The sequence below is a fragment of the Oncorhynchus kisutch genome, linkage group LG8 (genome assembly GCF_002021735.2).
Source record: "Oncorhynchus kisutch isolate 150728-3 linkage group LG8, Okis_V2, whole genome shotgun sequence".
NCBI classification, from domain to species: Eukaryota; Metazoa; Chordata; class Actinopteri; order Salmoniformes; family Salmonidae; genus Oncorhynchus; species Oncorhynchus kisutch.
In genome coordinates, this window is record NC_034181.2 from 77,096,080 (window position 1) to 77,108,812 (window position 12,733).

At 43.4% G+C, this 12,733-nt stretch overlaps 1 protein-coding gene across 2 annotated transcripts; it reads right to left on the minus strand.

Annotated features, from left to right (window-relative positions):
• Positions 1–760: 760 nt before the first annotated feature.
• LOC109880635 (E3 ubiquitin-protein ligase AMFR) lies at positions 761–12,650 on the minus strand. 2 transcript variants are annotated; one of them, XM_031831251.1, is made up of 14 exons: positions 12,511–12,650; positions 11,527–11,911; positions 11,326–11,418; positions 10,810–10,974; positions 9,524–9,676; positions 8,789–8,829; positions 7,007–7,139; positions 5,458–5,591; positions 5,101–5,211; positions 4,721–4,923; positions 4,424–4,530; positions 4,045–4,179; positions 3,635–3,822; positions 761–3,105 (listed from the first exon to the last, which is right to left on the minus strand). In XM_031831251.1, exons 2-14 carry the CDS (start codon positions 11,809–11,811, stop codon positions 2,955–2,957), a joined length of 1,899 nt encoding a protein of 632 aa, XP_031687111.1. In that variant the 5' UTR covers positions 11,812–11,911; positions 12,511–12,650; the 3' UTR covers positions 761–2,954. The 2 variants fall into 2 exon arrangements, with proteins under 2 accessions (XP_031687111.1, XP_031687113.1); XM_031831253.1 differs by lacking the exon at positions 3,635–3,822 and having other exon boundaries at positions 761–2,295; positions 4,105–4,179; positions 12,511–12,638.
• Positions 12,651–12,733: the final 83 nt, after the last annotated feature.

Genomic DNA, 12,733 nt, shown 5'->3' on the forward strand with positions numbered 1-12,733 from the left:
AACATTGTAAATGTAAAACACTGTACAGCCTCAAAACATGCTTAAAACTATAATGTTCATATATTGCATCCACAGCTATGTCTATGCATTTGAGAGTGGTTACATTTATCTAGGCCCATCCTTGAGATTTTTACCGGAACAGAGGGGGGCGAACGCTTTGTTATTGTTTCAACTAAGGATTGCCCCTTTAAGTATTGTACTCATAACCTAATCTCAGAAATCCCAGACCTAGGTGTGTATGCTGGAACACTGAGGGTATTTGATTAATTAATTTGTTTTGGAACCGGCTGCCTCCCGGGCGTGAGCCAGGTGCTCCATTTTGGCCGACGGTAGAGTCGGCTCAAAACAAAAGTGGCCATAGGTTAAGCATGTGGAGTAAATTGTAGGACTCTGTTTTCACATGCAAAAATGATTGCTCTTGATAAAAACACTATCTGCATTTCAAATGAAAAAGTTAGAAAATGCTAAAAAATTGGTTAAAGAGGATGTAGGTTTCTGAACGATGCATCATACTGCCTTGTTGACAACATGACCGAGCGGAGCAGATTACTGTTCATTTGAGAAGGGTGCTCCTCCCTCCCTCACTGCATAGCCCGGTGCACTGCGGTTCAGCTGAATCAAACTCTCTCACTGGTAACATTGTGGGAGGCAACCCACCTGTCTAGAAAGAGATTACTCAATATCTAGAGCAGTGGTTCCCAACCTGGGGTATTAGGACCCCTAGGGGTACTTGGCCTAACCACTGGAAGCAAAGAAAAGCTAGTAGAGAAGCTCTGTTTATTATTCATCATTTGTTCATGTTACTTGAGCAGTTCTTACAAAAACTACATTATTTACACAATCAAACCATATATTCTTGATTTAGGCACAAAATATGAGGAAAGCTCAGTCCAAAAGATTAATTCATGTTTTTGATTAAGATTAAATATACAATGGTTACAAAAATAACCCCTTGTGAATATAAAAATGACATGGATATGAAAATATGAGTTGATCAATAGCTTGAATCAATGAAAAACTGACTAGTGTATTTTGTTTTTGACAAGAGGTGCATCTCTGAAACACAGTTAGTAGAAACTTCTTACAATCCCACAGATGAAACAAGCTGAAAGAGAGACACACAGAAATATGCACATCTCAAAGAAAGACATCTGCATCATGTGGAAGTTCATGGGATCAATGTTCTTTGGGGTAAACGTAAACTAAAGCATTCCATTGTGATTCATGCATATCTACCACTCAACTTTAACAAGCCTTGAGTTATCAAAGACATCAACACATAGGCCTACATATCGTCTGCAAGAATCCAACACATAGGCCTACATATCGTCTGCAAGAATCCAACACATAGGCCTGCAACATATCGTCTGCAAGAATCCAACACATAGGCCTACATATCGTCTGCAAGAATCCAACACATAGGCCTACATATCGTCTGCAAGAATCCAACACATAGGCCTACATATCATCTGCAAGAATCCAACACATAGGCCTACATATCGTCTGCAAGAATCCAACACATAGGCCTACATATCATCTGCAAGAATCCAACACATAGGCCTAAATATCGTCTGCAAGAATGAACCTACCAGTACATGGAGTGTAGGAATGGAGTGTGAGTGAGTGAATCAGATAGGTTCATCAGTATTCAAACCTCAACCCAACTCCTCTGAGCCCATACAGTCTTCTGTACCTCTATCAATGGATGTTTAATACAGTGTAGGTATGCTTTGGGAAGTTTTAGAGGTATACAGACTGCAGATAGAAACCACTGGTTGACCTAGAGGTCAGGGAGCCACTCTTCTATAACTCTGTACTGGTGAGAGTTTTACTCTCTGTCAGGAGACAAAACTATTCCGTCTTCCTATTTAGTTAGTGTTCTTTCTTGGGTGGATATGTGACATTTAACACATTATTAACAACCAGGTCTCCACAACGGCCAGAATTTAAACTCTTCTACTCTCTCTCTGCAGCATTATGTGGATAAAGTACATTCATATTTCGATGAGCGATAATTAAGTGACATTCTCTTAATTATTTTTTTTTAAAGCTTCACAATGTTTTAATCTATTAAACCTACTCTTAATTCACAGTTTTCACTCCATTTTTATAAAATAACATCAGTATGTTATCAACCCAACCCATGATATCAATAGCAATCTCAGCTCATTACAACACATATTTTTGTTGTTGAATAAAAACAAATACAAACTATGTCACACTCCATTACACTATGAGCTGTATGTAGCAACAGCACCTTAACAAACCCTAACTAACCTCAGCAGCATCCTCGGACTGTGACACCATGCTCTTTCCTTCCCCATCATGGCCAGTAGAGAATGACAGGTAAGTCTAGTGAAGCTGGGGGGCTAGAGCTATGTGATGACAGGTGTACACTTCAGAAACTCAGACACCCACCACTCCTTTAAAACGCTGGTGATCCATGTCCAATTACGCCTCTGGTGTCTGGTGAAAGTTCAGAGGAGGCTGGTACCATTCCCAAGGCCCAGTTCTCATCTCTCACTAGGGCAGCCTAAAACAGCAGAGCCCCTGTGCCATGTGCAGCCAAAGCCCATGCTTCTTGTAACACTTTGTAATGTAATGTTTTTATTTAGGTCATTCCATTTATTTTTTTACTAGGCAAGTCAGTTAAGAACAAATTCTTATTTTCAATGACGGCCTAGGAACAGTGGGTTAACTGCCTGTTCAGGGGCAGAACGACAGATTTGTACCTTGTCAGCTCGGGGGTTTGAACTTGCAACCTTCCGGTTACTAGTCCAACGCTCTAACCACTAGGCTACCCTGCCGCCCCAATTGATCATATAACGTAGAGAGCTCTTTCGGTGGAGGTGCCTCTTGGGTGGGACATGAGGAGTTTGGTGGACACTCCAAGGGCATTAGGTGTGGGTTCGAGGCGAGACTGTCCATGTGGGAGTTTACAGTCCAGTATAGTCTCAGGGAGCAGGGTCTGGTTGGCTCTGCATGCGTCTCTCTGCAGCTGCTGCCATGGTCCTGCGTCTCAGCATGGTCACGTCTGAGACAGGGGCGTCTTCCTCCAGAGTGGGCAGGTCCTCCTCGTCCTCTGGGCTCTTTCTCAAGTATCTCCTGTGGGGAAATGAGTTGAGGTCAATGTGGGTTGTGTTCAGCAGACACAAAACAGAAGGAAATGCTCAGAAACAGAGAGTGGCAGGGAGAAACTGTCTGTACCAGTCCAATAAGAAACTTTCATTTTGCTAAACTTTTGCTGTGGTGTGTCCTTATAAACATAACAGTGATCGCAGTTATTTAGTTACAATAGAGCTATTCTGCTACTGTAGTTACTCAGTAAAAGGGCTAGTGACTGAACCCTGACCTAACAGACAAGAAACCACCACCAAGACAGCAACAGGTGTTTGCTCTTATCTAAGAAGACTCTTATTTTGAAAAGATTGTCAGCTGAGGCCTGTTCAAATGCCTGGTCACATTGCAAAACATTCAGACAGAAATTGATTGCGTAATAAGATATGATTGTCTGCGAAGTTGAATAGGGTAGGCTATATTTCTATCTGCAAAGCTGGGAAGGTTTCCCCTCACTGAATACACCCGTTTCGTTTGACAGACTGGTCTAGTATTGCCGGTGGTGACAGTACAGTACCTGCGTGCCTGTTGCAGCAGCTCATCCTTCCTCTGTAGCAGCATCTTCTGTCTCTCCTCTGCAGACTTGGAGAAACGGCTCCCTCTGACCTCCAGGCTGTTCAGCTCTCTGGGAGCAGTATCCACCCCCCCACTGGCTCCTGCCCCCTCTGGGCCTGGGTTCACCTGCACGGGGGAACGCTCAGCCGCCTGGAGGGGGAGAGGCAAGACATCTTTAATCAACACCAGTTAACACCACAGTATACACCTTAACACATTTGACTAGATCCTGAACTCATTCCCTCTCTTTTTCTGCCTAACCCTCAGAAAGAGGCAGTACAATCACACACATGGGGAAAGTGTAGGCCTTCTGGGGTCTATATGTGGACCACCATGGCCAAAATACCCAATGAACTGAACTGGAGGACCTACCAGAGCAGGGAAGGGCACCACGATTCGTCCCTCCAGGATGTTGTCGGTGGTGACCTCCACAGAGCGGGTCAACTGCAGGTCCTGCAGCACCAAGTGGTAGGGAACCTGAGGAAACATCTCCTGGATCTGATGGGCCTGTAGGGAGTAGAACACTATGTTACCCAGCAGCCACCTCCATTCTAGTCAAGTCATATTGCTGCAATGAATACATTGAAAACAAAGCTGTTGATGAAGGGCAGGTGTAAAAACAATCTTCAAAGCTCAGATGATGCTTGCGAGACCTCTTGGAAGGATTAAAGCTAGTCCAGGACTAAAAAACATGCTGAAAGGAGAATCCCCTGGTGTCCCAGGAGGGGATTAGAGTAAGGCTGTGACTCACCATGGTGTTGAGCTGAGAGTTGTTGGCCTGCTGAGCGATAGCCAGGATGTTAGTTGTGTGCATCACCTCTACTGAGAAACTAGGCAGCCAGCTGGCGATGCGGGAGCCTGGGAGGAGACATCACCACAATAATTACTACCTGAAATGTGCACTATAAGAAATGTCTAACAGTGTGATGTCTGTCTATGTGACTATCAACATGTTATATGCCAGAACTCATCATCATCAACCATACTCAATAGAGTAGTCCATTCAGTGAGATCACCTGTGTTGTAAAACAAGTCTGTATGGCCTTACCATCAAAGTGGAAGAAGTGATTGTGTTGGTTGAGGTGTGGTCTGGTATCTGCAGCGGGGCCCCCAGGGCCCAGGTTGTTGTCCAGTGGGAGGCCAGCCCCCTGCTGCTGGCCTCTGGCCGGACCTCCATCACCACTGATGTTCAGGGACATCCTACATGTTGGACACGACGTGTCCTGCTCCAGCCACGACCGCAGGCAGGAACTGAGGAATAGCAAACAGGAACGTTAATGTACACAGATCCGCATCAAACACCGGTACAGACAACACTCTTAGTGTCAATCAAAACATCACCAACATAATGCCACATTCAATCAAATGTGAGGAAATAATGACTCCTGGGATTTTAGAGGTGCCAAGGTGGCTGGGTCAGTCTCTTACTTGTGGAAGAGGTGTCCGCAGGGCAGTTTACGTGCTGTCTGCATGGTGTCCCAGCAGATGGCACAGTCATCGCTGTTGGCTACCAGCTCCTCGGCTGTGGCCACTGCGAACCTGAGAGGTACAGAGCATAACAAATCTAGATCAACAACTGCACTAGTCTCATAAATAGCTAACAGCTAGATAGCCCGTCATAAGAAAGCAGAGAGACTAGATTCACACAACACACACTGCTACAGCTTCATACACTGAGTCTCAGCTAAGAGTGAAAGAACACCACCCATCACCTAATAAGTAACAGTAGGGATGTATTATATACAAGACAGTGAGAGCCATCAGTAGGCTGGTCAGTAGACAGACCTGGCCTCCATGTTGTTGATGACACGGAGGTAGTTCTTGTGGCGTCGGATGCGGCGCTGCACCTCATGGAACAGATACCTCAGCTGCATGAAGATCACCAGACTGGCCATGGACAGCCAGATATTACCAAAGAGCTGAGGGGAGACAGGGGAGTCAAACGTTAAACACAGCTCTAAGATATTACCAAAGAGCTGAGGGGAGACCGGAGTCAAATGTTAAAACTGCTCTAAGATATTACTAAAGAGCTGAGGGGAGACCGGAGTCAAATGTTAAAACTGCTCTAAGATATTACTAAAGAGCTGAGGGGAGATCGGAGTCAAACGTTAAAACTGCTCTAAGATATTACCAAAGAGCTGAGGGGAGACCGGAGTCAAATGTTAAAACTGCTCTAAGATATTACTAAAGAGCTGAGGGGAGACCGGAGTCAAATGTTAAAACTGCTCTAAGATATTACTAAAGAGCTGAGGGGAGACAGGGGAGTCAAACGTTAAACACAGCTCTAAGATATTACCAAAGAGCTGAGGGGAGACCGGAGTCAAACGTTAAAACTGCTCTAAGATATTACCAAAGAGCTGAGGGGAGACCGGAGTCAAATGTTAAAACTGCTCTAAGATATTACTAAAGAGCTGAGGGGAGACCGGAGTCAAATGTTAAAACTGCTCTAAGATATTACTAAAGAGCTGAGGGGAGACCGGAGTCAAATGTTAAAACTGCTCTAAGATATTACTAAAGAGCTGAGGGGAGACCGGAGTCAAATGTTAAAACTGCTCTAAGATATTACTAAAGAGCTGAGGGGAGACCGGAGTCAAATGTTAAAACTGCTCTAAGATATTACCAAAGAGCTGAGGGGAGACCGGAGTCAAATGTTAAAACTGCTCTAAGATATTACTAAAGAGCTGAGGGGAGACCGGAGTCAAATGTTAAAACTGCTCTAAGATATTACTAAAGAGCTGAGGGGAGACCGGAGTCAAACGTTAAAACTGCTCTAAGATATTACTAAAGAGCTGAGGGGAGACCGGAGTCAAATGTTAAAACTGCTCTAAGATATTACCAAAGAGCTGAGGGGAGACCGGAGTCAAATGTTAAAACTGCTCTAAGATATTACTAAAGAGCTGAGGGGAGACCGGAGTCAAATGTTAAAACTGCTCTAAGATATTACTAAAGAGCTGAGGGGAGACCGGAGTCAAACGTTAAAACTGCTCTAAGATATTACTAAAGAGCTGAGGGGAGACCGGAGTCAAATGTTAAACACAGCTCTAAGATCAAACTCAACTTTCATCTGAATACTGTGGTTCTCTCTCAATTCATCTTTCCTCGATTACTCTCATCATCTGAGAAGAGACACCATGGACCTTCTCCTCCAATACAGTTGAGGAGGCAAGGAGATAGAATGCAAGGAATCGAAGAAAGACAAATTGAGATAAAGCCCTTATTTTAAATTGAGGCTAGTTTAGTCAGCCATCTTGTGGGACTCTTGGTGGTGCTCTTACCCATTCAGTTAGTTCCCTTACTAATACCAGCCCGTAGTGCTCCCGGCTCTGTCACTCACCAGCATGTGAATGTGGTGCATAAGGTCCAGGAACAGCATAGACAGCTCCATGATGAAGTCAGTGTAGTAAACGTAGGAACCTTTACTCTCCCAAGTGCCTGGGTGGTTCAGATCCCACAGGTGAATGGTGTACCTGCAGAGAAACAGACTTCATCAGAACCCTGCCCTGGTCACAATAATGCCTTTTTATTTGGACATTTTTGCACCTATGCTTTTGAATTGTACATACCACAAATCAAGCAAATGTATTTATAAAGCCCTTTTTACATAAGTAGCTGTCACTAAGTGCTTATGCAGAAACCCAGCCTAAAACCCCAAAGAGCAAGCAATGCAGATATAGAAGCACAGTGGCTAGGAATAACTCCCTAGAAAGGCAGGAACCTAGGAAGAAACTTACGGTGGCAAGAAAAAGTATGTAAACCCTTTGGAAATACCTGGATTTCTGCATAAATTGGTCATAGAATTTGATCTGCTCTTCATCTAGGTCACAACAATAGACAAACACAGTCCGCTTAAACTAATAGCACACAAACAATTACACGTTTTGATGTCTTTATTGAATACACCATGTAAACATTCACAGTACAGGGTTGAAAAAGTATGCGAACCCTTGGATTTAATAACTGTTTGACCCTCCTTTGGCAGCAATAACCTCAACCAAATGTTTTCTGTAGTTGCGGATCAGAACTGCACAATGGTCAGGAGGAATGTTGGACCATTTCTCTTTACAAAACTGTTTCAGTTCAGTAATATTGTTGGGATGTCTGGTGTGAACTGCTCTCGAGGTCATGCCACAGCATCTCAAATGGGGTTGAGGTCAGGACTCTGACTGGGCCACTCCAGAAGGTCAGGACTCTGACTGAGCTACTCCAGAAGGCGTATTTTCTTCCGTTGAAGCCATTCTGTTGTTGATTTACTTCTGTGTTTTGGGTCGTTGTCCTGTTGCATCACCCAACTTCTGTTGACCTTCAATTGGCAGGCAGATAGCCTAACATTGTCCTGCAAAATGTCTTGATAAACTTGGGAATGAATTTTTCCATTAATGATAGCAAGCTGTCCAGGCCCTGAGGCAGCAAAGCAGCCCCAAACCATGATGCTCCCTCCAACATACTTTACAGTTTGGATGAGGTTGATGTTGGTGTGCCATTTTTTCTCCACACATAGCGTTCCTTCCAAACAACTCAACTGTAGATTCATCTGTCCACAGAATATTTTGCCAGTAGCGCTGTGGAACATCCAGGTGCACTTTTGCAAACTTCAGATGTGGAGCAATGTTTTTTTTTGGACAGCAGTGGCTTCTTCCGTGGTGTCCTCCCATGAACACCATTCTTGTTAATTGTTTTACGTATCGTAGACTCGCCAACAGAGATGTTAGCATGATCCAGAGATTTCTGTAAGTCTTTAGCTGACACTCTAAGATTCTTCTTTACCTCATTGAGCATTCTGCGCTGTGCTTTTGCAGTCATCTTTGCAGGACGGCCACTCCTAGGGAGAGTAGCAACAGTGCTGAACTTTCTCCATTTATAGACAATTTGTCTTACCGTGGACTGATGAACATCAAGGATTTTAGAGATACTTTTGTAACTCTTCCCAGCTTTATGCAAGTCAACAATTCTTAATCTTAGGTCTTCTGAGATCTCTTTCGTTCGAGGCATGGTTCACATCAGGCAATGCTTTTTGTGAATAGCAAACTCAATTTTTGTTTGCTGGTTCATTCTAGATCCGCTATGTCATCTGTGTTGCAGTGCAAGAGAGTCTGCATTCTGCAAGGAAGGGTCTTACCTCATGATGACATGTCCAGTCCGCACAGTAACCAGCAGGCACTGAAAGACAGAGAAAGACATAGGAATTATACATAAGTATTTTATACATCCTTTTTTTGTGGGAAACAAATGTAACTGATAACAATGACGTAATACTAATTTGTGACTGAGTAAACCTCCTTGTTACTGTAACTTACAATAAAACAACAGCTGGAACAAACTCCTGCAGGATGGTAGTCCCAACTGCCCAGGAGGTTCAGCCAGCCCTGCTCTAGTCTACACCAATACTCTCCGCCCAATAGAGAGCAATAGTAAGGGGGTCTTTTTGTAGGCACTAACTCTGCCATGGTTCGTTGGAAAAAAGTCTATGGGGAAATTAACAGAGTTTTCGTAGGGACTTTAGATAAATGCCTAAAATAAGGTCTGTGGTAAACACAGGCTTAGGAGATCTGATACATTTTGTTCTATAGGAATCTTCATCAGCTAATGTCATCTTTTGAGAATTTTTAAACATTTACGTAATCAGAAAAAACAAAGGTTTCATAATTCATAAAGTTCATGTTAACTGACTGATATTTTCTCATAGATCAAAATGTATAACATATCCTAAGTCTGTGTTAACCTCAGACCTTATTTTCGGTGTCTATTCCAAAACCCTATTCTTCCCCATAGGAATTTCTGAATGAACCTAAGGTAACTCATTTCCGTTTATTAGGACTACATGCTGGTGAGCTCTTTATGGTTAGGTCCTCACCTCGGCAGCCATGAAGGAGAGGGTGTGCATGCCATGGGCAGCGCCCAGCAGACCACAGACCACAGCCAGACCACAGCAGCCCAGCAGCAGGGACACCAGTAGGGTAAGGACACGCACATGGCTGTTCATTGAAGTAGTGGGGGAGAAGGACAGCTGCAAGGGGGAACAGGTACACATTAACCTACTGTATACACTCATTCAGAAAGAGAGATTACTAATCACAGATGTAGACGGACACGCACACCTACATATAACTTGTACTTTCATACAAAGAGTGACAGACACACAGAATAACAATTTAGGGGTGGTTGCAGACTTCATGGGTACTAGACGTTCAATAGACTTCCCGTTGAGCGTGTTTTTGGTCAAGAGGTAAGCTTTATCTGGGCAGTGTCACTGCAGCCCCATACTGGACTACTAACACATGCTCAAATAACATGTCTAGTGACACACAACAATATTGACACAGGTACAGCGACACACATACAGGCTTGTTATTCAGCCTTTCATCTAACTTTTACTGCAGACAGCAGCAACAAAGTACAGCATTACAACAGGTACCATGTGAGCTGATATGACAAGGGGAAAATCTAACAACCATTGATTTCAGACAAAGAGATGTCATTCTTCACAATATGGTGTGATGTTCTGTTTTCCTACAGCACACTACCTAAATGTTCATCTTAGTTTTTTTGTAGTCCCCCACTCTGTAGTTTGAGTCTATGAAGTGACTGAAACATTAGCTAAACCTAAGACCCTGGCCGACATACATACAGCAAGAACAAGGCTTATTAATAGGTCTGGCCTGGACCGAAAAGAGACCCGGTCAATGGCAGTCACTGTGACTGAATGTATAGCCAACAGCGTCATATCACTGGCATCTAACATAGGTATATAAGTTTACAGTGTCAACAAGGTCACTCTCCCTACAGTACAGTGGGTGGGCCCATCTACATTTTGTCATTTCCTTATTTCAGTTTTTTATTCAGTGCTCTAATAAGTTGTCATGCATACTGCGTAATAGCACTTGTTACCCAATATAACTAGTTTTAGAACTTTTTTTATTTTTATGAATTGAACATTTATATCATACCGTTACTCATAATTATTTAAAAGTACTCATGAAAAATGTTATATAGCTGTTATAAAGGCTTTATGAATGCATTCATAAAAACACCTACAGTGAAGTGTTAAGCTATCTTAAGATGAATGCACCAATGTAAGTCGCTCTGGATAAGAGCGTCTGCAAAATGACAAATGTACTGTTAGAGGTTGATGAGACATACATATTCAAAGCGGTCCTTGCACAGCTGGACCATGAGGTGGAGGAAGACCAGGGCAGAGAACCACAGACACCACATGACCACCTCCTCCACCATCTGAACGTTCAGCACCCCGAAGATAAAGATGAACTTATAGAAGATGAAGTTCCAGAACTTGTCCTTAAGGTGCTGAGGAGAGAGAGGAGGGAAGTGGAGTAGAGAGGAGAGGAGAAGAGAGAGGGGTGGAGAGAGGAGAGGTCAAGACATTAGAACATGGATGGAGTGGTCAGAGTACACTAATAGACTCAAACCACCAGTGTAGATTTCAATGATAAGATCTTGTTTTGTGGACTATTTGTGGACATTTGTACTATAGTTTACATAAACAGTTAGATGCCTAACCTTCAATAAGGTGACATGCCAACAAGCAAACACTTGAGAAAACATGCATGTACCACGTTGACATGTGAGTACACACAAGGCTTATCAAATTATCCCAAATATCAGTTATTAGGTTACCACCACAACTCCAAGCCTCACCTGCTTCTCACTGACTCGAAGGGGCCCAAAAACCATGCACTGGATCATCTTAGCAATTAACATCAGAGAACAGCAAGCTGTATTCACCAACACCTGAGGAGTAGAGAAGAGCAGACCACTAAGCAACCATGTAACAACTAAGTAACATAACAATAATATTTGATGCTTGGCTGAGTTGAGCCTATCTTGAATAAGACTTACCCATACAAAGAGACTGTCGGTGACAAGGTACCACATAACAGTGGTCGCCAATTCTGTATCTGCACCCACAACATCATCGCTAGTCACATGTTCTAGGCCTAGGCCGCCTCTATTATCCCCTAAGGGTGCAGGTGGTGGAGGCTCGTCCATGTCTGGAACCCCGAACCCCTGTTCTGTCACAGTAGTGTAGGCGCTGAAGATGCTTCCAGCCAGCAGAGCCACACTCAGCGCTGTGTAGGTCTGCAGACTGGGCCAGGGAAACCTCTCCAGGAACAGCAGAGGCATTGGAATGTTAATGTTGGAGGTGTCTCACACACAAGACTTGTGAAGTTAGGCCTAATAGGCTTGACACTGTTTTTCACCACACCTTAGCTCTGTCAACAACCTGCAGGGAAGGAAAACAAATTAGTAATGCTACTGTAGGTAATGGTAATGCATGGAACTAGCTAGTTAGTGTAACGGTAGTAAGCCTGAGCAACAAGCCCTCTGTCTAGTACTAGTTTCTAGTGTTGTTTCACTGGCCAGAGACAGTTGTAGAGTGCTAGCTGAGCAGCTAAACTTGCTAGTTAAGTTCATATTGTTATTAGCTCGCTATCTACCTAGCCACCGCTATCAAAACAACGCCCGTTTTGGTCCAGCTAACTAGTGAGTGCTAGACTAATTTTGCATGGAAGCTAGCTAGCTGTTAGCTACACGATTTGACAGCTAGCGATCTACCCAATGTTGTATAGCTCAAATAAAACAAACTCCTATAGGGGACCTGATATTGCTTATAAATGAGCACTTTAGCTTGCTGGCTGTCTACTTAAAAAAAGTCCAAGCTCTCTAGCTAGCTAACGTTACCTGTCCCAGAGTCTATCTAATGTTTCCGTACTCGGTAGAGGTTGCTAGCATTAGCAACTAGCTAGTTAGCTAGCTGATGATTATGAAATACAACGAACCAGTCCGTTTAAAATTTGGGCAAAGACATTTCACTCAACTTACAATTTAATCAATTTGATATTAACTAGCTAACTTCATGTCCAACATCCAATTTCCTCTTGTTGAGGTTGACAGTAGACTACGTTAAAATTCCCCGATCCGTGGTTATTGCTGCGTTCACACACTAGTCGGACCTAGGAAACTCGGAAATTTCCATTTTGCTAAGTCGTTGGCCGCGGCACGTGTATAACTTCAACCAGTTAGCAAGTCGGACGTTTCCGAGTTT

Bases quoted from the DNA above. Each gene is read 5' to 3' on its own strand.
- LOC109880635 (XM_031831251.1), bottom strand. From the start codon at position 11,811: ATGCCTCTGCTGTTCCTGGAGAGGTTTCCCTGGCCCAGTCTGCAGACC. The intron at 11,419-11,526 runs GTAAGTCTTATT...TCTACTCCTCAG, and splicing joins CCGACAGTCTCTTTGTATGG to GTGTTGGTGAATACAGCTTG. The intron at 9,677-10,809 runs GTATGTCTCATC...TCCCCCTTGCAG, and splicing joins GCAAGGACCGCTTTGAATAT to CTGTCCTTCTCCCCCACTAC.